Consider the following 24,316-nt stretch of genomic DNA (forward strand, 5'->3'; position numbering starts at 1 on the left):
CGATCCGTCACTCCCGAGTCACCCCAGTCTAGAGAAGGCTCAAAGGAGTTTCGGGTCCCTCCGACGCTGCTGGTTACGCTTCCCCCAAGGGGGCCCCCCTTGGGGTTTCGGGGGTCGCAGTGCCTTTGCGTTGCCCCCTCAAAAACCCCTGTGCAGTCCGGGGAAGTTGAGCAGCAACTTCCCTACGCTCCCATACTGCTGGCGATCCAAACCGGAAGTCCCTCTGGACTTCCTTCCGATTGCGTGGGCTCTTCCAGTCCAACACCGCGCGGACCTTGGCGCTGTCCATGGCAAGTCCCTTGTCGGACAGCCTGTAGCCCAGAAAACCCACCTCCGTTACGTCGAACTGGCACTTCTCCAGTTTGGCGTAGAGTCTGTGCTCCTTTAGCCTCTGCAGGACCTCCTTAACGTCACTCTCGTGAGCCTCCGGCGATTCCGAGAAGATCAGGATGTCGTCAAGGAAGCATACGCACTTCTTGTAAAGGAGTCCTGCTAGCACGTGGTGCATGAAGGCTTGGAAACAATGGGAGCCATTTTGGAGGCCAAACGGCATAACTTTGTATTCATAGGTGCCCAATGGCGTAAACATGGCCGTCTTCCACTCATCACCCTCCCTCATGCGTATGAGATTGTACGCGCCGCGCAGATCCAGCTTGGTGAAGATCCTCCCCTTCCGCACCATCGCGAGCAAGTCGTCAATCTTAGGCATTGGAAATGCCTTGGGCTTTGTCATCGAGTTCACGGCCCTATAGTCTACGATGAGCCTTTTTGGGGGCGTGTCCTTCTTCACGAAAAACACAGGACTGCCCCCCACTGCCTTGGATTCTTGGATGAATCCCCGCTTCAAATTGTGCTCTATGAACTCCCTGAGTTCCTGCATTTCGTCCTCGGACATGGAATACAGCTTCGCAGTCGGCAGAGTCGCTCCTGGTAAGAGGTCAATTGTGCAGTCGTAGGGCCGGTGGGGGGGCAACTGGTCAGCTTCCTTTTCGCAGAAGACCTCCAAAAACCCCTTGTACTTGTGGGGCACCGCTTGCACCATGCCTAGGTTCAGCTGCTGCCCTTCCTCCTGGCCCTCCTCTTCCTGGCCGGGCTGGATGCAGTGCTGTGCGCAGTAGGATGAGCAAAAGGTGAGTTGTCGCTGGTACCACGCTAATGCTGGGCTGTGTCTATCCAGCCAACTCATGCCCAACACTATAGGCATGTCTGACAGGCAGGTGACGTTGAAACTGATGACCTCTCGGTGATTCCCAATCTGCATCACCATGGGTGGTGTTTGTTGTACCACCTGCCCACCCAGCAGCTTCCTGCCATCGACTGTGACGACGTTCAAAGGCAGCGTGGCTGGTAGAAGCGCTATGCGATGCTGCTTGATGAACTGCACCCCCACGAAGGCTGCGTTGCTACCAGAGTCAATCGTAATAGGGACTTCCAGGGTGAGTCCATTGGGTAACTGGAGAGTTGCAGTGAGCTGCACCACTGGCTTGGGTGGCAGGGGGTCTGTAGGCTGCAAAATCGCTGGGGACTGCTTTACTGACTTGCCTGGCTGAGCCCCAGCATCTCTGCTCCCAGCCAGGCATTGTCGTTTCCCTGAAACTGCTCTCCGTGGTGAGCTGCCTCTGTTACTGTTGCTAAGGCTGCAGTGTGCTTCTGGAGCCTCTGGGGACACTCTTTGGCCATGTGCTGCGCACTGTCACAGATGTAACACTTCCTGCTCCCTATAGGAGGCTTAGTCTTGACTGCTCCGGGCGCTGGGGCTCCGGCTGCTGTCTGAGCCTTGGCACCACCAAGCTCCATTGGTTCCTCCCCCTCCCTCAGTGGAGGCGAGGGATGCGTACATCCCAGGTCCCTGGGAACAAAAGAAGACGCTCTAGCCTGTGCACGCACCTGGCGACCCTCATCACTGTTCCAAGGGCGTTCTTCGTGGCGCACTCCTATCGTGAGCGCTCTCTGCACAACGTCTGCAAGGGTTTGAGGTCTGTCCCCCCTTGCCAACTCATCTTTTATGGAGCCATTGAGTCCCTCCCAGAACAAATCTCTCACTGCCACGGAGTCCTTCTCCCAGCCCAGCACATTCAGCAATGCAAAAAAGCGGGAATGGTACTGACGTACTGTAGCCTTGCCCTGCCGCAATCCATGCATCTCCCGCCGCGCCACATCTATGTCCACGGTAGATTGGAAACAAGCGTCCATGGCCGCGATAAATGCGTCAGAATCCCTGCGGGCAGGACCATCTTCGCGCCATAAATTGCGCAGCCAGGCTTTAGCCTCCCCATGCAAGTGGGATACAATGAAGCCCACCTTCTCCTCCTCATCTCTAAAACCCTTCCGAAGCAAATGCAGCGCATATACAACGTCAGCTCTGAAACTGGGATAATGCTTCAGGTTCCCATCGAAGTGGGCTACTAAACTGCCCCCCCCCCACCGGCCGAGTCCAACTCCCTCTGACCTGGACCCCGGGAACCCTTCTTTGCACGCACGTTCCCACCTGGCTTGCAGATCCTGGCATAGCGCTTCTGCTTCTTCTCCCTTACGCTTGGAGACCACTACCGCAGTGGAAAGCTCCGTGACTGCGTTTCGCAGGGCTGTCAGTTGCTCCTCAGTGGTCATGTCTGCCAACCTTCGTGAGCTTGCAAAAAAAATTTTTTGCGGTTTTTTTGAGAGGGGACTTACTGTCAGGGCTGCCTCAGGTCCCAGCTCACAAAGGACCAATGCCAGTTTCACTTTATATACAGAGATGTTTATTGCAGTTCATTTTCCGCTCTACAGCTGAGGCGTGCAGCCCCACGTCTGTTATGCTTAGACCGCTGAAGTCCCCTCTGAATCAGTCCCTCCCCTGCACCAGTTTAAGATGCTTGCTTTGCTCCACCTCCTCCTGTCTTTCCTTTTCCGCAGGGTCTTTCTGCCCGCTGGAGTTCCGCCCCTCCTGGATTCCTCTGACGCTGAATCTCCCGATGGCTCTCCCTCCCTCCTGTGGGCTTTGGGACCTGGCTCCTCCCCTGGGCTCTCCGTTTCCCCGCGCGCTTGCACATTTGAACTTGGCGCGCCCGCCCAGCTTCCAACCTTTCTCCTGATCGTTACATCACTCCTCTCACGGCTCCCCTCCCCTTCCGGGAGGATAGCTTGTTCTGACCTCTCCTCCGTTCCAGCCGACGGAGCTGCTTCCCCTATTACCATATTTTTTGCTCTATAAGACTCACTTTTTCCCTCCTAAAAAGTAAGGGGAAATGTGTGTGGGTCTTATGGAGTGAATGCAGGCTGCACAGCTATCACAGAAGCAAGAACAGCAAGAGGGATTGCTACTTTCACTGTGCAGCGATCCCTCTTGCTGTTCTGGCTTCTGAGATTCAGAATACTTTTTTTCTTGTTTTCCTCCTCCAAAAACTAGATGCGTCTTGTGGTCTGGTGCGTCTTATAGAGCGAAAAATACGGCACCTAGCTTTAAAAATAATATAAAATCAACACCTTTGCCAGTTTCCTCCATTCCAAAGCTATTTTCCCCTTGAAAAAGGACTCCAGGAAGTGTCCAGGGGTGAGAATTGCTGAGCTGGGCCAAGGAAAGCCTAATCCTATCACCAAACGTGCCAAGGGGCCAGACATGCAAAGGAAGTTCTATTGTACTTTGGGTGATGCGACTTCAGAGGTGTTTGCCTATGCTAATCTGATACCTGAGTCTTGCCCTGACATGGGCATGCTTATGCTAATCTTTTATCAAGGACTTGTCTGGACATGTTTGCCAAGGTTAGACTAGTGTAACCCCTGTCTACCCCTCTGCTATTGTGACATGTCAGTGATGTAACAATCATATAGCAATGATGCTCTACGAACTGTATTCTGGGATATGGTGGGAAAGTTTTAAAAGTCTTTGTCACCCCATGCTTGGGGTCCAAAATTCCTCTTTGAACCTGTTGCGCAATAAACTTTGGTCTACAGCTATTTGCTCCAGTTGGTGACTGGATTCCTTCCTTTATTCTGCAAGGGACCCGCGGGCTCTTCCCAATGAGCTGGTTTGACTGAACAGCCTCACACCTAGATTTTTCCATAACACTCAGGAGACAGATGAGGTGATCAGGCACTCCCATTTCTTTAAGAACTTGCCATAGTTTGCTGTGGTCGACACAGTCAAAGGCTTTTATGTAGTCAGTGAAGCAGAAGTCAAAGGCTTTTATGTAGTCAGTGAAGTCTTTATGGAACTTTATGGAACCAAGAATTACAACAATCTCTTCCTCAAAATGGTTCAGCCTCCACCACCTTTACTGCAGTCAACCAATTATGCCCTGCCCCCCCGATCTTTCTCACTGCCAATGAAAACTAATAAATGAAAAGGAAGAGAACCTAGCCATGTCACACTGACACAAACACCTTGCATATGAACTTTGTAAAATAATGAAAGTGTACTACCCCTCCCCCCCTCTTGCTCTCCCCATCTCTCAATTCCCCAACCATACACTGTATACAACATTAAAGTCTGTCTGTCTGCGGGGTATAAATAATAAATTATTATTATTATTATTATTATTATTATTATGTAATGATCTTCCTCTGTTTCACTTCAGAGAATTCAGTGGGGCCTCTTCTCAGTTCATTCTCTTCTGGATCAGTGTCTTAATTCTTTGAAGATTTTGTATATCACAAAATAGTCATTGAGATGTCCCCAGATGTTGTTGTCAAGTTCCCATCAGCTTCAGCCAGCAGGGCAGACAGTCAAGGATGATAGAAACTCTAATCTGGACCCCACCACCTTGGCTCTGCTGCCCTATATCCTTCCCATTGAAAGAAATGTGAAAATTAATTTTGTACGCTATAGATTTATCCTGGTCTGGTGCATGCAATGTCTTTTGTTTTGCAGCTGTGTGATTTGTGCTCATATTGTATTGTGGTGGCCATTGGCTATAAACAATAAAATTTATAGATACAGTCGATTGAACTGCAAAAATAAGTAATAAAATAATAAAACGATTTTTATATTTTTTTGGTCCTCCCTCCCAAATGGTGTGTGTGTTTTGGGTTATATTGTGCTTTTGGTTATATTGGGGGTGGGGTGGGGGGTGGAGAAGTATGAAGGCCAAAACCGTTCCCCTCCTCTGCTAAATGGATGCAGGAGACCAGAGGCAGCGAAAGAAAAAGCAGGGAAATAGAAACCCTCCAAATTCCACTATTTTCCAGGGATGTCCCTGATTTAGAGAAGCTGTCCTGGTTTCTGATTTGATCCCAGAATATTCCGCTTCTCCTTAGGGTCTCCCTATTTTCATTGAAGAAATCCTGGAGGGAATGGAGTTATCTGACCCCCGGGCCCTCTGAGAAGGCAATCCTGTATAGGGACGTTTGAAAATGTTTAATGTTTTATTATGTTTTTTATATATGTTGGAAACTTCCCAGAGTGGCTGGGGCAACGTAATAAGATGTGCGGTGTATAAATAGGAAAATTATAGTTATGGAATGGGATGTTCCTATTTTCATCAGAGAAATGTTGGAGGGTTTGGAAAGGTCGGTTGCTGGAGCTAAGTGACTGCATGATCCCAACCAGCAGAGCTGGGAACTGGACTGCCGCCTCCAGCTACCCATTCGGGCTGCAGGCATAGCTGTCAACCTTCCCCCCCCCTTTTTTTTTGCCGGAAATTCCCTTATTCCAGAGCCATTTCCCGCTGCTATCCCGGATTGTTAGATATCCCGTAGACTGTCCCTGGGACAGGTGAGGCTGCTGATCCCTTATTTTCAAATCTGAAAATTGACAGCTATGGCTGCAGGGTGGCATCGTCCCAACTTTCTGGGAATATTTACTGATGAGGAAACCAGTGACTGCACATCGGATCACAAGGAGACTTATTTGTGCAACATTCTGGATATCTTATAAGATGCCAGGTAGATTCCAACGATACAATAAATTTTGAGGGACAGCGCAAGGGGGCGCATCCAGCCTCGCAGCCTCCCAGGGCCCAACCCACAGCCAGCGAGCTCCGATGCTCAGAGAGGCAGGAAACGGGGCCAGCCAGGGAGACTCGAGAGCGGCTGCACTTTCCTGTCCCCCGCCGAGGAGAGCGGAGGAGCAGCGGCCCGTGGCCTGGCGAGTTTCCCCGGAGAGGAGTCGGATTCCGCTGCAGGGACGGAGCGAGGAGTCCGAGGTGCAAGAGGTAGGAGCAAGCGGGGGAGGAGGAGGAGAGCACGTGCGCCTGGCAGGATCAGGCCCCGAGTGGAGCCAGAGGCTGCAGGGCGCCCCCCCACCCCCGGGCAGGAAGGGGAAGGGGCGCAGCTGAGGGGCAGGGCATCTGCAGGAGGGCACAGGGGCAAACATCTCTGGCTCAGGCTGGAACGGACCCTGCCGGAGACCCTGGGGAGCTGCTCCCTTCAGTCCTGAGCTCAAGGGGCAGAATGAAGGGTCCAAGGCAGCTGCTGCTTCCCGATGGACGATGCATATAGTCGTCCCATGATCAGCGGCGTCGTGGGGCTTTTGCCTCCCGGGGCGGTCACTGAGTCTGCCTCCCCTCTCCCTGTCCCTCAGCAGGGAGCCCAGCCCATTTCGACGGTCCTTCCCACGGCGGAGAGGGAAGGGGAGGCGGGGAGGAGAAGGAAGAGCAGTGCAGCAGGGAGGTGCCCCTCTCACTCTGCAGCCCCCCCCGACACCCTTTGCAAGCCTCCACTACTGCCCCCCTTCCTCTGCCAGTGCCATTGATAAATCTATCGCCCTTATTTGTGAATTGGTCTGATCGCCTTTGAAAGCTCTCTTTGCCACCACCATCACCGCATCTTGTGGCAATGATGTCCATCAGATTCATTTAGCAAGGAAATTGCTTCTTTTGTCTTCCCCAAATCAAGGTACACTGTGCCTACACATGGAGGTTCTGTTGTTCTGTCACGGCTAATAAAACGGCTAATAGATCTTTTCCCCGGAGAATGCATCTGATCTTTCCCCAAACTATCAAAGCTAGTGACCTCTTGTGTCTGCATGTGAATAAGTGAGACAAACTTAAGCCTGTTTCATTAATTGTTTTATTTCCACCTTCCTCAGTAAGGCAGCAGAGTTTTCAGATGAAGACTGAGGGCTGAAGTGGGTGACAGTTTTGAGAATGCAGAGGAAAGGACGATTCTTATGAAGTGTGGCATATGGAAATGAATTAATGATAATAAAAACGTTGAAGACAGTATTGTTAAAGACTGAAGAAGGCGAAATTGAAATTAGCTATTCATGTTCAGATTATTGCTCCTTTCATTTCTATACTGCTTCATATTTTTAGGAGAAAAATCAAATTAGTAATTAGAGAGAAATCTCACTGCAATTTGTGTCCATAGGATGTTGAGAACATTAACTCTGTAGATCCAGTTCTCTCCTCCTGATAGATTTGATTGTTCTTTCTGATAGAGCAGGAGGAACGAAACATTTATGGTCTTAAAGCTGCAATGATTCTGGAGGCCACATTCAAGTGAACTTTGTGGCCAATGTATGCACATGCATGTACACATTGAAAAGAGATGCAGACCATAAAGTCACATGCACACATGCCATAGATGCTGCCCACACTCACCAGACATGCCATCTAGCATACATGCAAGTCTTGCAAACACAATCAGCATGTTTAGACCTTCCAACCCCAGTGCTGGGGTGGAGGAGAAATAAGAGCACAAGAAGACTCTGCTGAATTAGCAAGGAGATCTGTGGAAAAAAGACAGAATTCAGCGCTGTGCTGGTTTGTGGTGAAATTGGAGTTGAAAAGATCTCTCTAAGGGCCCCTTAGGCATCTTTCTCTCCAGGACAAACAGAGCTCTTCATCCTATGATCAGATCAGGAGATGGAAACAGCAGGGACTAGCAGGACACACCCTGAGGCTTGGCAAGCCATATGCAGCCAATGGACTGTAAGTTAGAATGTCTTCAGTCAAGAGAGTTTGTGGCCATCAAATATAAAATATTTTTGAGTGAGTTCTTTGATTTTGTTGGTCAATATTCCTTTTGTTAGTTTCTTAGGCTGTGCAGACCCCATACATTTAAAGCATGTGGCTTCGCCCAGAGAACCACGGGACCTGTAGTTTATTGCTACAGCTCTCAACACCCCTAACAAACGGTAGCTCACAGGATTTCTTGGGTGAAGCCATGTACTTTCAATGTTAGGTGGGTCTGTCACAGCCTTAATCATATACAAAGATCTGTTGCTGCCTTTCCAACATGCTAGAAGTTGCAGCCAGGATCAGCATTCCCTGTCTACTGAGCATGCTCAGTCCTCTCACTGGGTTGTTTTTGGATTTCCCTCCCTCTGCCTTGGTTCCCCCACCCCCAAATATTATTTGTACTTCCATAAACCTTGATGTTTCCCCCAGTCTTTGGATAACTTCCCCTCGTCCCTGGGTGGAGTCATTTGGGTGACATAATGATTGTCATTCACAGCCTGAACATCAGAAATAGAAAGAGTAATAATATATTTCAAAAACTGGTAAATGGTTAAAAAATGTGCTTTTGTTTTTATTCTTGGATTTCATTTTACTTTGTGTTTATTTTTTTCCCCAGCAGGGTGGTGTAAAAATGGAAGAGCAGGGACCCAGGAGACCCATTCAAAGGGAGAGACTGGAGTGCAAAGGAAAGAAACCTCCTGCCGGCCAAGTTGGGACCATCAGGGATCTTCTGCCTCGGGCGAATTTATGTCAGATTAAGCAGGAGCAAGAGGAGGGGCAGCCGCAGCAGCACTGGGAGGCCCAGAAGCAGGATTTCCTGAAGACGATGCAGCCCCCTCGTTCAGGGAGGGAAACCCCACAGGCTCCCAGTCCTCCCCAATCGGGGGATGGTGTCCTCTCCTTCAGGGGAGATGCAGATGCCAGTTGGAGGCCCAGTGGGAGAGCAGGGGGGACAGACCAGACCCTGCTCCCAGACACTGAGGGGCTTCTGGGAAAGGTAAGTGCCCTCCTCTCACCTGGGTTTCCAGCACCTGGAGGTCACAGGTCCACTGCCTCTAGACATGGAGGTTCTGTTTAGCTATGGTGGTGAATATTCCTCCTCCCTGCACTTTCTCTCTAATCCACTTTTAAAAGGCTTGCTAGACCAAACTTTCTTACACATGGGAGGTTTGCGATCATATCTCCTGATGTTCTTACTTTACTTAAACAGCTGCAGGGGACTCTGAATTTTATCAGAGCAGAAGCTACGTCAGAAGAGGTGATCTGCCACCAATCCTCATTTTCCTCCTCTAAATTGCCTCCATTTCCAAAATGCTCTTTTTGCTCCCCATTGGGGTAGAAATCTTGGCACGTCTTGCAGCCTCAGCACTGCCATGTGCAGTGCAAATAGAATTGTTGCAAGATTGTTCCAAGATTTATTAGGATAATGTCCATTTTCAGATGACTGAATCACAGCCTGAAAAGTTGGGTTAAAAATAGGAACAGTTTTTAGTACATTGCTGTACTAATGTACATTTGGTACATTACGATAAAACCTAAGTTGACCCAAGTTCAAAACAAAAAACTCTAGCCGCCGCCACCACAGTCTCCTGACCCCCACAACCAGAATGCATCACTCCAGGAAGGACTCCCACCCAACCTTTAGCGGGAGAGGGCAAAAGAAAAGGACTCTGCATGGGTAGTTGCACAAATTTACCAGCTGTGGTCCTGCACTGGCAGCGAGGCTAACAAACAGGGGAGCTAGGAACGTGCTGGTCCCATCTCTCCCTGCATCTGCCTCCTGACCTAATTCTCCCAGCTTACCTCATGATTGGGCCAGCCCTGAGGGTGAACTGTGCTGAAACCAGACAGTCTCTTATGAGCCATAACTAACAAACTTTCCATTTTGCCCAAACCAGGAAACTACGGCTGCCAGCTTTGGAATAAGCTGGGATATTAAGCTAACTTCAAACTGTGCTTGGTGAAAACAGGAAACTCTGGTTGATCAGTGGCTTCGTGGTTTGACTGATCCCACTGATAGCAGTAAAAATAGGAAGCCCTGTTGCATTCGAAGGGGTTGTTTGGACAGAGTCTGTGATCAGCATGCGTAGCAGGACAGGCTTAAAAAGGTAAAGGAACCCCTGACCATTAGGTCCAGTCGTGGCCGACTCTTGGGATGAGGCGCTCATCTCGCCTCATTGGCCAAGGGAGCCGGTGTACACCTTCCGGGTCATGTGGCCAGCATGGCTAAGCAGCTTCTTGCGAACCAGAGCAGCGCATGGAAACGCCGTTTACCTTCCTGCCAGAGCGGGACCTATTTATCTATTTGCACTTTGACGTGCTTTCTTATTGCTAGGTTGGCAGGAGCAGGGACCGAGCAACGGGAGCTCACCCTGTTGCAGGGATGCGAACTGCCGACCTTCTGATCGGCAAGTCCTAGGCTCTGTGGTTAACCCACAGTGCCACCCGCGTCCCAGGACAGGCTTAGGAAGCAATTATTATTATTATTATTATTATTATTATTATTATTATTATTACTTGCATCCTGGGTTGCCTCTGCCCATCTGGGTAGCTTCCAACAAAATAAAAACCATCAAAAATTTCCTTGTAAAAGGCTGCCTTCGGAAGTCTTCCATTTTGTAGAAATGGCCTTCAGTTTTAAAAAATTGCACTCTTTAAGGTAGTAGGAGCAAGCAGTGCTTTAAAGTGCTTATCTTGCAAACTTGCCATCTAGGTTGTTTACTCCTGACCAAAGTTCCTATTTCCCAAAAGGAGCGGAGGGGGAGCAGTGGAGGAAACGGATGGGTTTGAAGGCTCTTTCTGCCTCTCTCACCTGAAGAACAAGAGCAAAGGGATTTTGCAGGGCAGGAGGACAGCGGAGGCGGCAGCGAGGGCAGAGGGAGCAGTGGGCGGATTCACGGCCTCTCCCAGGGGGTCCAGATGCAAGCAAGAAGCTTCCTTCTTCTCCATGCAAGGGCCACCCATGTATTCAGAGCAGTCCTTTGCAAATTAACTCTTAAGTTCCAAGGGATCTACTCTCAGGCCACTAATGTGCATACCATGCCAGCCTTAGGAAGGGAGGTGGGACAGGCAGGTGAAAGAAATTGCCAAAGGTGTTTGAAAATGGGTGGAGGCTCTTGGGAAGGGGTGCCCGCTTGTGAATGAACTTTATTATTGTCACAGACCAGGATTAATAAAGCGTATAGATAAAATAGCAGTTAGGATTTTTTTAACCAATAATTGTTAGAGCAAATTAGGACATGGAAACGCATAGGATAAAACATCTAAATAAAATACAACATTAAACACGGATAATGGATGGATAAAAAAAGTGATAATTAAAACAGATAAGAACTAAAAACAAACAAAGACACACAGTTAAAACAAGTGTAAGAGCATAAGAACTAAAAGACTCGCAGTTAAAACACCTATAAGAGACTGCAGAGTAGAAGCCTCTTAAATAGAGGACACTCACAACAATAGAAACTGCTGTGCAAATATGGTTAAAACAGACAATTAAAACAATGTTCAACGCTAAATTTAGAAACAATGTACAACAATAAACTGTCCCAGGGAGTTGTCTCAGAGTCACCCATGGAACCATGTTTGGGGCTTTTCATGTCGGACTATTTTGAGTTGGGCGATGGTCTGCGCCTACAGAAATGTACACAGAATCTGGCGGCCATCCAGGTCGTCTTCTGATCTTTACCTAACAGCAAAAGGTCAAATTTTTGCTTTTGCGGGAGGTCGGCTAGCCTCACCAGTAGGGGATCCATGCTCTTACTACGTGCCTCTTCATAAAAGGGACATTTAAAGAATAAGTATTCTGTTTTGTTTTTTTTATAAATATTTTATTGCAAATTTTAAACAGAAAAAGAAATCACCAAACATATACACATACAATACTTTCACCAAATGAAACAGACAAAAGAAACATAAGTAAGCAAAAGCATATACATAGAATAAAAGAGGGGGGGAAATCACAGCCGTTAATACTTCATTTTTTCATAACTATTTGGACTTCCTCACATCTTCCTTTCCTGCGTTCTCCATAATAAAATTACAAACAGCAATTTATTACCTTATTTCAGTTCTTATTTTATAGTTCTCATATATTATGCCTCGAACTTTAAATATTTTTATCAAATACTTAACTGCTTAGTTTAAGCATAACATTACTTCAAATTTCATCTTTATCATTAAATTCCACTTATTCTCATATATCTTTCAACTAAATTGCTGATGCCATGTTACTTCCTTTCGTGCATTTTCTTAGCATTCATACAGCTTATAATGTTTTTGTAAATAGTCTTTAAACTTTTTCCAGTCCTCTTCCACTGTCTCTTCTCCCAGATCTCGGATTCTGCCAGTCATTTCAGCCAGCTCCATGTAATCTATCAGTTGCATCTGCCATTCTTCCAGTGTGGGCAAATCTTGTGTCTTCCAATATTTTGCGATGAGTATTCTTGCTGCTGTTGTTGCATACAAAAAGAAAGTTCTATCCTTCTTTAACACCTTCTGGCCAACAATGCCTAAGAGGAAGGCCTCTGGTTTCTTAGGGAAGGTATACCTAAATACCTTTTTTAACTCATTATAGATCATTTCCCAGAAGGCCTTCACTCTCGGACAAGTCCACCAGAGGTGAAAGAATGTTCCTTCAGTCTCCTTACATTTCCAACATTTATTATCATGCAAATGATATATTTTTGCAAGCTTGACTGGGGTCATGTACCACCTGTATATCATTTTCATAATATTTTCTTTCAAGGCATTACAAGCCGTGAACTTCACACCGGTGGTCCATAACCTTTCCCAGTCAGCAAACATAATGTTGTACCCAATGTCCTGCGCCCATTTTATCATGGCTGATTTAACCGTTTCATCTTGAGTATTCCATTTTAACAGCAAGTTGTACATTTTTGAAAGTACCTTAGTCTTAGGTTCTAACAATTCTGTTTCTAATTTCGATTTTTCCACCTGGAAACCTCTTTTTTTATCCAAATTAAAAGTCTCCCTAATCTGAGCATAATGTAACCAATCTCGTACTTTGTCCTTTAATTTCTCCAAACTCTGCAACCTCCAAGTATCTCCATTTTTTTCTATTATTTCCCAATATTTCGGCCATTCGGCCTCCATATTGAGTCTTTTCCGAGCCTTGGCTTCCATTGGTGACAACCACCTTGGGGTCTTTTTTTCTAATAAGTCTTTGTATTTTATCCAGACATTAAATATTGCTTTCCTGACAATATGATTCCTGAAAGCTTTGTGAACTTTTACCTTGTCGTACCACAAATAAGCATGCCATCCAAAAACATTGTTAAACCCTTCCAGATCCAGGACATCAGTGTTCTCAAGAAGTAACCAATCTTTCAGCCAGCAGAAAGCTGCAGCTTCATAATACAGCCTTAAGTCCGACAGGGCAAACCCCCCTCTTTCCTTTGCATCAGTTAATATTTTAAATTTTATTCTGGGCTTTTTGCCCTGCCAGACAAACTTAGAAATGTCTCTCTGCCACCTTCCAAAACATTCCACCCTGTCCACAATCTGTAGGGTTTGAAACAAAAACAACATCTTTGGCAACACATTCATCTTTATAGCAGCAATTCGGCCCAACAAGGAAAGTTTCACTCTTGACCAAGTTTCCAAATCCTTTTTAATTTCTGACCAACATTTTTCATAATTGTCCTTAAATAAATTCAGATTTTTGGCAGTCATATTAACCCCTAGGTATTTCACCTTTTTAACGACATTTAGATCTGTCTCTTTCTGAAACCTTTCTGATTCCAAAGGTGTCAATTTTTTTCCCAAAACCTTGGTTTTTTGCTTGTTTAATTTAAATCCCGCCACCCGACCAAACTCATGAATCAATTCTAGAACTCTTTTCGTACTAGATTCTGGCTCCTGTAATGTCAAAACTAGGTCATCTGCAAAAGCTTTAAGTTTGTACTGTTTGGCTCCGACCTGAATCCCTTCAACCAACCGGTCCCCTCTAATCATATTCAAAAGCACCTCCAGGACCGAGATGAATAGCAAAGGGGAAATAGGGCAACCTTGTCGTGTTCCTTTTTCAATATTAAACTCTTCTGTCACCACATTGTTAACTATCAATTTAGCTTTTTGTTCTGAATAAATTGCATCTATACCATTTTCAAACCCCCGTCCCACTCCCATCCCTTCAAGATTTTTCTTCATGAACTTCCATGAGATGTTGTCAAAGGCCTTCTCCGCATCTATAAAAATTAACACTGCTTTTGTATTGATGTTTGTTTGCAAAAGTTCCAAAATATCAATAATATTCCTAGTGTTATCAAACAAGTGTCTGCCTGGGAGAAAACCTGCCTGGTCTTTATGAATTACTTCATTTAACACTTTTTTAAGTCTACTTGCCAAAATATCTGCAAAAATTTTGTAATCCACATTCAGGAGCGAGATGGGACGGTAGTTCTTAAGTTGTGTCTTTTCAGTTTCCAATTTAGGTATCAGTGTGATGAAAGCTTCTTTCCACGATTCCGGTGCCTTCTTCCCCTCCATAATCTCATTACATACCTCCATTAATGGTTGTGTCAAATAGTCTTTCAATGTCCTATAATACTTGGAGGTAAGTCCATCTGGCCCTGGAGACTTGCCTGGTTGCATATTCTGAATGGCACCTTCAATTTCTTGTTGTGTTATTTTATAGTTCAAAATTGTCCTCTTTTCCTGAGATAGTTTTGGTAGTCCATTTCTTTTTAAAAATTGGTCTATCTCAGTCTCTTTTTGCGGCCCTTGCATATATAGTTGTTTAAAGTATCTCTGGAAGCACTTTCTGATTTCCTCAGGGTTCTGGATATTTCTCCCTTCAATCTCTAGGTTTGTGACCGTATTCAATTTTTGTCTCTTTTTCAACTGCCATGCTAGCAGTTTCCCACATTTATTTGCTGATTCAAATGTCCTTTGTTTCATTAACTTAATTTTCCACTCAACTTCTTGATTTATCAGTTTGACATATTGTGCTTGGTGAAATTTAATTTCTCTCAGAATCTCCTGTGACTTTGGTTTCAGTCTTAATTTTTTCTCACCTTCTCTTATTTTCTCCAAAATCTTGTCCTTTTTCTCATTCTGTGTTCTTTTCTTTATCATATTCTGTTGTATCAAAAACCCCCTCATTAAAGAATAAGTATGCTGGGCTTCCTATCTCTCCCAATGGACAGGTGCAAAGTCTCTGAGCATACGGGACCCTTCTAAAGGCTTCATCCAGGACCGGCGAGGGAAGAGCCGAGCTTCTGGCGAGTGTAAAGGCCCTTCTTGCATCCCTAGATACGAGAAAGAAGAGATATGCTGCCGGTGCGGCTATATATCTCTCGATTTCTCCAATTCTATAGTCGGGGCACCTTGCACAGTCCTGCTGTCTCTCAGTGTCTAATATTCTTTGCCTGAACGTAGCTTTTGCCTGGCCCAAGCCCAGACTTAGAAGGGCTTGAGGGGCAAAACCCAGTTTCTGGAGGGTGTTCAGGACTGCAGTCTGCCAGCCCGACTGGAATTGGTCACAGAGGATCAATGGGGCTATCCCTCGGGGGAGCAGGTTCAATGTCAGCCATTTGTAGATTGCTATTACGCAGATGCTAGTCTCCACTCTCATCATCCCCGTTTCCAATCTAACCCATGCGTTTGAGACACATCTGGGGACTTGGAGGAGAGCTCTAAGAAGTCTAGATTGAACTCTCTCAAGGGGGGAGAAAGCAGAGGAAGGTGGGCCCAAAAAGGAACCATAGAGGAGTTGTGCCAAAGTTTTGGCCTTGTATAATTTTAGAGCTGCGGGAATGAAGAAACCCCCTTGTGCTCTGAAGAATTTAAGGATACAATTAGCAGTTTTTTCCGCTAGGGGGTGCCCAATTGGGGCTTCTCCAGGGGCAGCAGAATGTCTTGGGCAGGAGAATCCCTGCAGGGGCTCTCAGACTCCCTTGGCTTCTTCTTCCCTCCCTCCCAGGAAGCTGCAACTTGCTCTGGATTCTGCACTCCTCAGGAAGCTGAACCTGCAAACCTAGCTGAGACTGAACCTGCAACCCTGGCCAGGATGGAAGGAGGAAGATGGACGGTTGACCTGGTCAGGCTCTCTCCCGCATCCCTCCCCACTAACTCTGAGCATTCCCTCCCAGGACCCTTGGAGAAATCTGGTGAGTTCCAGTTGAGAGGAGATGGGGACAGGGACAGATGGATGGTGGAGGGAGAAAGAGGAAAAGCTGGAGAGGAGACAAATGGAAGGAAGTTCCTGACAGGAAGAAGGAAGGGAAGAGGCCTTCTCCGAAGCAGCTCTTTGTTTCTTGAATCCTTTTCCTAAAGTAGTGGGGGCAGATTTTCTTCCTCCAGGCTTTGAAATCTTAGGTGTTATTTCCACGGCAAGAATAATTGATGGTAATGATGTTGCACACCAATCCTGAAAAATGGGTGAAGGGGAATGGAAATGCTTCCCATAACTATTTATAATTAATAATTAATTGATTGCATGGAGCCCAGACAGCCCCGTGGTTTTCCACGGATCTGAGGGCAATGAAACAATCGTTGAGACGGCTAGAGCGCCGGTGGCGGATAACTCATTCTGAATCTGACCGGACACAGGTTAGAGCTCAACGTCGAGCCTACCAAGTGGCGATAGCGACGGTGAAGAAGAATTTCTTCACCGCCTCTATTGCATCTGCAGAAAACAACAGCAGGAGACTTTTTCAGGTGGTTCACAATTTAGCGGAACCACCTGCAATATCGGGGCCCAGTTCGGGCCACATGTTCTCCTGCAATGATTTTGCAAAGTTTTTTGCAGATAAAATCGCTCAGATTCGGGAAGAAGTAGACTCCACCATGGGAGCAGGGCTGGGGCGGGAGAGTGCTAGAGTTCTGTCTAGTCAAGTTGAGTGGGATCAATTCCAATCTGTTACCTCCGAGGATGTGGACAGGCTGCTTGGACGAGTGAAACCAACCACCTGTCTCCTGGATCCTTGCCCATCCTGGCTTATAAAAGCTAGCCGGGAAGGACTGGGTGATGGGCTTCGTGGGGTGGTGAATGCTTCCCTCCGTGAGGGAGCCTTCCCAGACCCGCTGAAAGAGGCGGTTATTAAACCGCTTCTTAAAAAACCATCTTTAGATGCGGCCACGATGGCCAACTATCGCCCAGTCTCAAATCTTCCATTCCTGAGCAAGGTGATTGAGCGAGTGGTTGCCGAACAACTCCAGGCACGCCTGGAAGAAGCGGACCATTTGGATCCCTTCCAGTCGGGATTCAGGCCTCATCATGGGACTGAAACTGCCTTGGTCGCACTGGTTGATGATCTCCGGCAGGCTAGGGACAAAGGTGAGAGCTGTTTCCTAGTTCTGCTGGATCTCTCAGCGACCATAGCATCCTTCTGGACCGTCTTGAGGGGCTGGGAGCTGGGGGCACTGTTATACAGTGGTTCCGCTCCTTCCTCCTGGGCCGTGTTCAGAAAGTGGTGGGGGGGGGATGAGTGTTCAGACCCCTGGGCTCTCACTTGTGGGGTGCCTCAGGGTTCTGTCCTCTCCCCCATGCTTTTCAACATTTACATGCGGCCGCTGGGAGAGATCATCAGGAGGTTTGGGCTGGGTGTTTATCAGTATGCGGATGATACCCAGCTCTACCTCTCTTTCAAATCTGAACCAGTGAAGGCGGTGAAGGTCCTGTGTGAGTGTCTGGAGGCGGTTGGAGGATGGATGGCGGCTAACAGATTGAGGTTGAATCCTGACAAGACAGAAGTACTGTTTTTGGGGGACAGGAGGCGGGCAGGTGTGGAGGATTCCCTGGTCCTGAATGGGGTAACTGTGCCCCTGAAGGACCAGGTGCGCAGCCTGGGAGTCATTTTGGACTCACAGCTGTCCGTGTAGGCACAGGTTAAATCCAGGGCAGCTGTTTACCAGCTCCATCTGGTACGTAGGCTGAGACCCTATCTGCCTGCGGACTGTCTCGCCAGAGTGGTGCATGCTCTGGTTATCTCCCGCTTGGACTACTGCAATGCACTCTACGTGGGGCTACCTTTGAAGGTGACTCGGAAACTACAACTAATCCAGAATGCGGCAGCTAGACTGGTGACTGGGAGCGGCCGCCGAGACCATATAACACCGGTCTTGAAAGACCTGCATTGGCTCCCAGTACGTTTCCGAGCACAATTCAAAGTGTTGGTGCTGACCTTTAAAGCCCTAAACGGCCTCGGTCCAGTATACCTGAAGGAGCGTCTCCACCCCCATCATTCTGCCCGGACGCTGAGGTCCAGCGCCCAGGGCCTTCTGGCAGTTCCCTCATTGCGAGAAGCAAAGCTACAGGGAACCAGGCAGAGGGCCTTCTCAGTAGTGGCGCCCGCCCTGTGGAACGCCCTTCCAGCAGATGTCAAAGCGATAAACAACTACCTGACATTCAGGAGACATCTTAAGGCAGCCCTGTTTAGGGAAGTTTTTAACGTTTGATATTTTATTGTATTTTTGTTTTCTGTGGAAGCCGCCCAGAGTGGCTGGGGAGGCCCAGCCAGATGGGCGGGGTATAAATAAATTATTATTATTATTATTATTATTATTATTATTATTATGCACTTAAATTGTTTCTGTTACTCTTATTTTTTATAGACAGGGTCAGAATGATACATTCCACCAGCACCAAAACACAATAAATGCATGCACCTTCCCAGTCTGGTGGGGTTCAGGGACAAAGGACCAGTTATCATGATACACGATTCCTGTGGCTGGAGGCTCTACACTTAGGATTGGGCATATAAAGTCAAAGAGCGGATGGTATTATAAGCAAATTGTGTAAACTTGCCAATCTTACAGACTGGGGTTGTGTGTGAGAGGGAGGGAGGGAGAGAGTGGGATTATAATTTATAGCGCCCCTGTGTAATGGCTTGGTTCTCCCGCACAGACGCGAGACAACTCCAGTAGTAATTATCTCAGGTTTATTCCTCAAACTCACAAATCACTGTGGAGCTCAGTCTTCAGCCTGTTCATCCCAGCTTGCAGTTGCCGAGTCCTCCAGCAAAGAAGCCCCCACTTTCGCATTCTTTTCCCCTCTTCTCGCAGATTCTCTTGAGCCTACGATTTTTTGGACATGCTATTTCCAGGGTCTCTGTGTCAGAGCTCAAACCGGAGATAACAGTCTGTGCCCCCCCCGACACACCCTCTTCCTGCTCTTTGTTCTTTGCTCCTGCTGCAGCTTGGCTGCTCCTCCCCTGCTTCACATTCCAACTGAATCACATCTCTTGCGTTCTCAGGCTCTGTCAGCGGAGGCACGAGAGGCTTGAGATTCACGGAGCTGACACCCTGTAATTTTGTCCGTTCCTAAGCTTCCATGGAGATACTGTGGTACAACCTAGGTGCAAATTTCAACATAAGTACACAAAGCCAACAAAGAGACTCAGAGGTTTATAGTGGCACCAGCTTTCCTGGTCAAGAGTCCACTTTGTCAGACTGCAGCCCACACAAGCATAGGCCATAATACATTTATCTGCCTTTAAGGGCTGCAAAAGATGAATAAACAGAAGCGTAGTTCATCTATGGAATCCACCCTACAGGAGACAGTGACGGCCAGCAACTTGGATAGCTTGAAAAAAAGGAAAAGACTGATGTCTCTGCTCTGCCTTTGTGGTTCTAGGCAATAACGCTTCTTGATACTATTTTCTGGAAAGCACAGGAAGGCAGAGAAGACTCTTGTGCTCCAGTCCTGCTTGCCGGTTTCCCACAGGCATCTGGTTGGCCTCTGTGAGAAGAGGATGCTGGACTAGGTGGGCCTTTGCCTGATCCAGAAGGCTCTTCTTAGGTCCCAATATATTGCAATATTTTTACAGTTACATGTATCACTTAAGTTTTACTTATTTCACAAGGGAAATACTGTTACTTGAGCCTGAGATCATTTCCTCACTTCAGAAAGAAAAAATAGATGTGTCTAATTCCACCATAGATCTGTATTATAAAACGATGGTGCTTTATTAAGTTTGAATGGAGTGATCATGTGTTGCTCTTGCCACTATCTCATCAGCTTTCGTAAAATTTGGAACATAGAGAGGATAGTGGAGAATGAAGGTGTTAAAATGAGAGAAGGTACAGATTGGGATTGACATGTGTTCAGTTCCCTTTTTGTCTTTCTTTAAAGTCTAACAGGATTCTCTTTCCTCCCAGACTCCCAAACAGGTGAGGAAGATGAAATTCAGAATTCTATGGGGCCACATGTGAATTTATGGGGGAAAATAAAGAAATTGAGGATACAACAAAAAAGTCACAGAGAGAAACTATTTGAATGTACGGAATGTGGAAAGAGCTTCAGTCAAAATGGTACACTTAGAAGACACCAACGAACTCACACAGGGGAGAAACCATTTAAATGTATTGAATGTGGAAAGAGCTTCTGTCAAAGTGGAGCACTTAGAAGACACCAACAAACTCATACAGGGGAGAAACAATTTGAATGTATTGAATGTGGAAAGAGCTTCAGTAAAAGTGTAGCACTTAGAATACACCAAAGAACTCACACAGGGGAGAAACCATTTGAATGTTTTGAGTGTGGAAAGAGCTTCAGTGAAAGTGGAGCACTTAGAAGACACCAACAAACTCACACAGGGGAGAAACCATTTGAATGTTTTGAGTGTGGAAAGAGCTTCAGTGTTAGTGGATCACTTAGAATACACCAAAGAATTCACACAGGGGAGAAACCATTTAAATGTATGGAGTGTAGTAAGAGCTTCTGTGATAGTGGAAGTCTTAGAATACACAAAAGAATTCACACAGGGGAGAAACCATTTGAATGTTTTGAGTGTGGAAAGAGCTTCAGTCGAAATGATACACTTAGAAAACACCAACGAACTCATACAGGGGAGAAACAATTTAAATGTATTGAATGTGGAAAGAGCTTCAGTCGATATGAACACCTTAAAATACATCAACGAACTCACACAGGTGAGAAACCATTTAAATGTGTTGAATGTGGAAAGAGCTTCAGTGAAAGTGGAGACCTTAGAAAACACCAACGAACTCACACAGGGGAGAAACCATTTAGATGTATTGAATGTGGAAAGAGTTTTAGCATAAGCGGAGCACTTAGAATGCACCAACGAACTCATACAGGGGAGAAACCATTTAGATGTATTGAATGTGGAAAGAGTTTTAGCATAAGCGGAGCACTTAGAGTGCACCAACGAACTCATACAGGGGAGAAACCATTGAAATGTGTTGAATGTGGAAAGAGCTTCAGTCAAAGTGGATCACTTAGAAGACATCAACGATCTCACACGGGGGAGAAACCATTTAAATGTGTTGAATGTGGAAAGAGCTTCAGTGATAGTGGAAAACTTAGAGTACACCAACGAATTCACACGGGGGAGAAACCATTTAAATGTATTGAATGTGGAAAGAGCTTCAGTGAAAGTGGAGCACTTAGAAGACATCAACGAACTCACACAGAGGAAAAATCACAGATACTTTAATAAACCGTATAGGTGTTCTTTACCTTTCCTTCTATGCTTCCCTGCAATACTGATAAAATCAAACCACGCCAATGCTTTCAGCCCCAGAAGAGGAGCTCCCCTTGGTGTCAAGGGAGGGGTCCAAGGGAGCATCTGAAGCCCTGCCATTCCTTCTGTCCCTGGCCCCTTCCCCTCCTCTCTCTGCCATCCCAGGGCCACTCTTGACTGCACAGCAGGAGATTGGATCTGTCTGTGATGGTGAGATGTCCTGACTGGTTGAAGGACCACTTCCTGTTTCCTGGAGCTCCATCCTGCCTTCTCATGCAAGGTGGAGTCATGAAGCAGGTGAAGGCTGAGCACACCTAAGGGTGGCGCGGGGGATGGGTGGGATTCTGCTTAACCTTTCCCTGTCTGCTCCTTTTTTGGATCCAAATCCCCTCACAAAAAGGGGCAGTGTGAGGGCGCAATCAGTGTTATGGAGCTGCACTGAAAATCATTGCTTTGTGACTGTAAGAGGCCCTTCTCAAAAAAACAAGCATCAAGAGAATTTAAGCTATAAAATTTAAAACAAACAGATAATTACAAAAAAAGAAAGCAGTCTGGTGCCAAATTGCGTAGGAGTTACTTTAGCACACTGTACCTGCGGCTTGCTTTGAAAAGAGCTCAGAAACTTCAATGGCTCAAAGAGCTGCAGACACTTTGCTGACCAGGGCTGGCTATAGGCAGCATAGGACTCCCATATTAGAACAGCTCCGTCTGCCTAATTGTCTGTTTCTGGACACAATCAATGTGTCCACAAGAAGAGGAAGATAGATTTGAGGAAGGCCAACCTGCAGAGGCACTACAAGTCGAAGCACATTCAGTACAAGGGAGTTCCAAGGGCAGCTGCACCAGGAGAAGGTCAAGGCGCTGAAAACGGACTTGTTGGGTAACCTGTGGCCCCTCCAGATGATGTGAAATTGCAACTCACGTCTTCTTTAGCCATTGGCCACGCTGGCTGGGGCTCATGGGAGCTGGAGTCCAAGGATCTAGGTCCACAAATGCCAGGGACATTTCAAATCCCTCCTCAGTCGTGAAGCCGATTGGGCAACTTAAAGCTGGTCACCATCTTTATGCGAAACCTCCCTCGCAGGGTTGCTGTGTGCGTGAAAGCAATATATCTTGTGGTGGGCTTGATGAGGGGAGTGTGGAACAGAAATGTAATTCATAGGTAAGAAGACAGGAAATAGTTCTGAATCTGACTGAAAATAAAGGATTCTTTGTCTCCAAATTGCATATAGCAAGCACCTGTGTTGTTGAACTCTAGCTGAAGTTTCAGCATCTGGTTCCTCAGCACTCTGCACTCTCTCTCTGGAAACCTCCAGCTGTCAGGTGACAGGAACCAGCCAATGCCTCCCAGTTCAGAAACAGTCTGCCAAGAGCTGAGATTGGAAGTGGACAACCAAGAAAACTTAGGGGAGCATTTTCATTTCCATGCTTATGAATATTGATTTGAATCAATTCATCTGGTGTGTTCAAAATAGTAGAGAAAAGTTATGGTTGATCAGGAAATAGCTAGAGAGGATTAAGGGGTGGGGGCGGGAATCAGGCCTTGTTTCTCATGTGACAGATAACCGATTCCACAGTTCTTAAATGTGACCATTTGCGACACAAGATCTGCCCACCAGGGAAGAATGGCAGATGAAGGTGATGGACTATATGGAACTGGCGGAAATGACTGGCAGGATCCGAGACCAGGGAGAAGTGTCGGTGGAAGAAGATTGGAAGAAGATTGGAAGAAATTTAAAGACTATTTAAAGACATTGTAAAATTAATGAATGTTAGAAAGATATTGGAATGAACTTATGTGGTTTTAGCAGAAATGTTATAAAGGATTAGGAAAAAATAGACTGTTAATTGGTGAAACGAGGGAAAGTAAAGTTATATCATATTAAGATAAATTACAGGACAAAAATTGTAAAAAGATGGAAAGGATTTGCTGAAATAGTTAACCGAACTAGAATACAAAAAAGGGAGGTGTGAGGAGGTCAAGAAAACAAGCTAACAAATGATAAGTTATGGGAAGATTCGATGTTTTATTTTTTTAATGGACTTTTTTTCTGTTTTTGTATTTTCTTTTTTTTCCTTTTCCTATTATGAGGTGTTGTTTTTGATGTTGTTTAATATGATATTATTATTTTTTCTTTTTGTAACCTTTAAAACCTTAATAAATATTATTATAAATAAATAAATAAATGTGACCATTTGCTGCCTCCCAAAATTATGCTTAAGCCTTTCCCCTCCCCCCCAAAAAACAACAACTCAAACATGGTAGCTGGTCTTGTCAAACGGGCCAATATAAGGTTCATTTGGCAAGTTTGTTGTTGTTTAGTCGTTTATTTGTGTCCGACTCTTCATGACCCCATGGACCAGAGCACGCCAGGCATTCCTGTCTTCTACTGCCTCCTGCAGCTTGGTCAAACTCATGTTCGTAGCTTTGAGGACACTGTCCAACCATCTCGTCCTCTGTCGTCCCCTTCTCCGTGTGCCCTCCATCTTTCCCAACATCAGGGGGGTCTTTTCCAGGGAGCCTTCTCTTCTCATGAGGTGGACAAAGTATTGAAACCTCAGCTTCAGTATGTGTCTTTCCAGTGAGCACTCAGGGCTGATCTCCTTCAGAATGGATAGGTTTGATCTTCTTGCAGTCCATGGGACTCTCAAGAGTCTCCTCCAGCACCATAATTCTTTTTTTAAAAAAATAAATAATATTTATTAAAGTTTCAAAGAATTACAAAAATAAAAAGAAAACAGAAAAAAACAAAGTACAGAAAAATAAAAACAATTAAAAACAAATCAATCTTTACATGTCTTGTCTTTCATTTACTTGTTTCCCTGACCTCCTCACACCTCCCTTTTTTGTATTCTAGTTCAATTAGTTACTTCAGCAAATCCTTTCCATTTTTGCTTTTATCTTAATGATTTATCTTAATATATTGTAACTTTACATTCTCACCTATTCATGATCTGTTGTCTTTTAAATGATATTTTATTAAG

At 46.0% G+C, this 24,316-nt stretch overlaps 3 protein-coding genes across 3 annotated transcripts in view; all 3 read left to right on the forward strand.

The window, feature by feature from the left end:
- Positions 1–24,316, forward strand: part of LOC310701713 (uncharacterized protein) — an 86,408-nt gene that overhangs the window by 57,498 nt on the left and 4,594 nt on the right. The window lies entirely within an intron of this gene.
- LOC310701254 (uncharacterized protein) overlaps positions 6,035–24,316 on the forward strand; it is a 37,004-nt gene continuing 18,722 nt past the window's right edge. The window contains exon 1 of the mRNA XM_083491853.1: positions 6,035–6,131. The gene's annotated coding sequence lies outside the window, so the exon portion shown is untranslated. The remainder of the gene's footprint in view (positions 6,132–24,316) is intronic.
- Positions 6,104–22,553, forward strand: LOC310701416 (uncharacterized protein). The gene is made up of 4 exons (XM_083492227.1): positions 6,104–6,122; positions 8,497–8,877; positions 15,826–16,012; positions 20,004–22,553. Exons 2-4 carry the CDS (start codon positions 8,512–8,514, stop codon positions 21,302–21,304), a joined length of 1,854 nt encoding a protein of 617 aa, XP_083348353.1. The 5' UTR covers positions 6,104–6,122; positions 8,497–8,511; the 3' UTR covers positions 21,305–22,553.

The sequence above is a fragment of the Podarcis liolepis genome, assembly GCF_965112155.1.
Source record: "Podarcis liolepis genome assembly, chromosome: 2".
Lineage (NCBI taxonomy): Eukaryota > Metazoa > Chordata > Lepidosauria > Squamata > Lacertidae > Podarcis > Podarcis liolepis.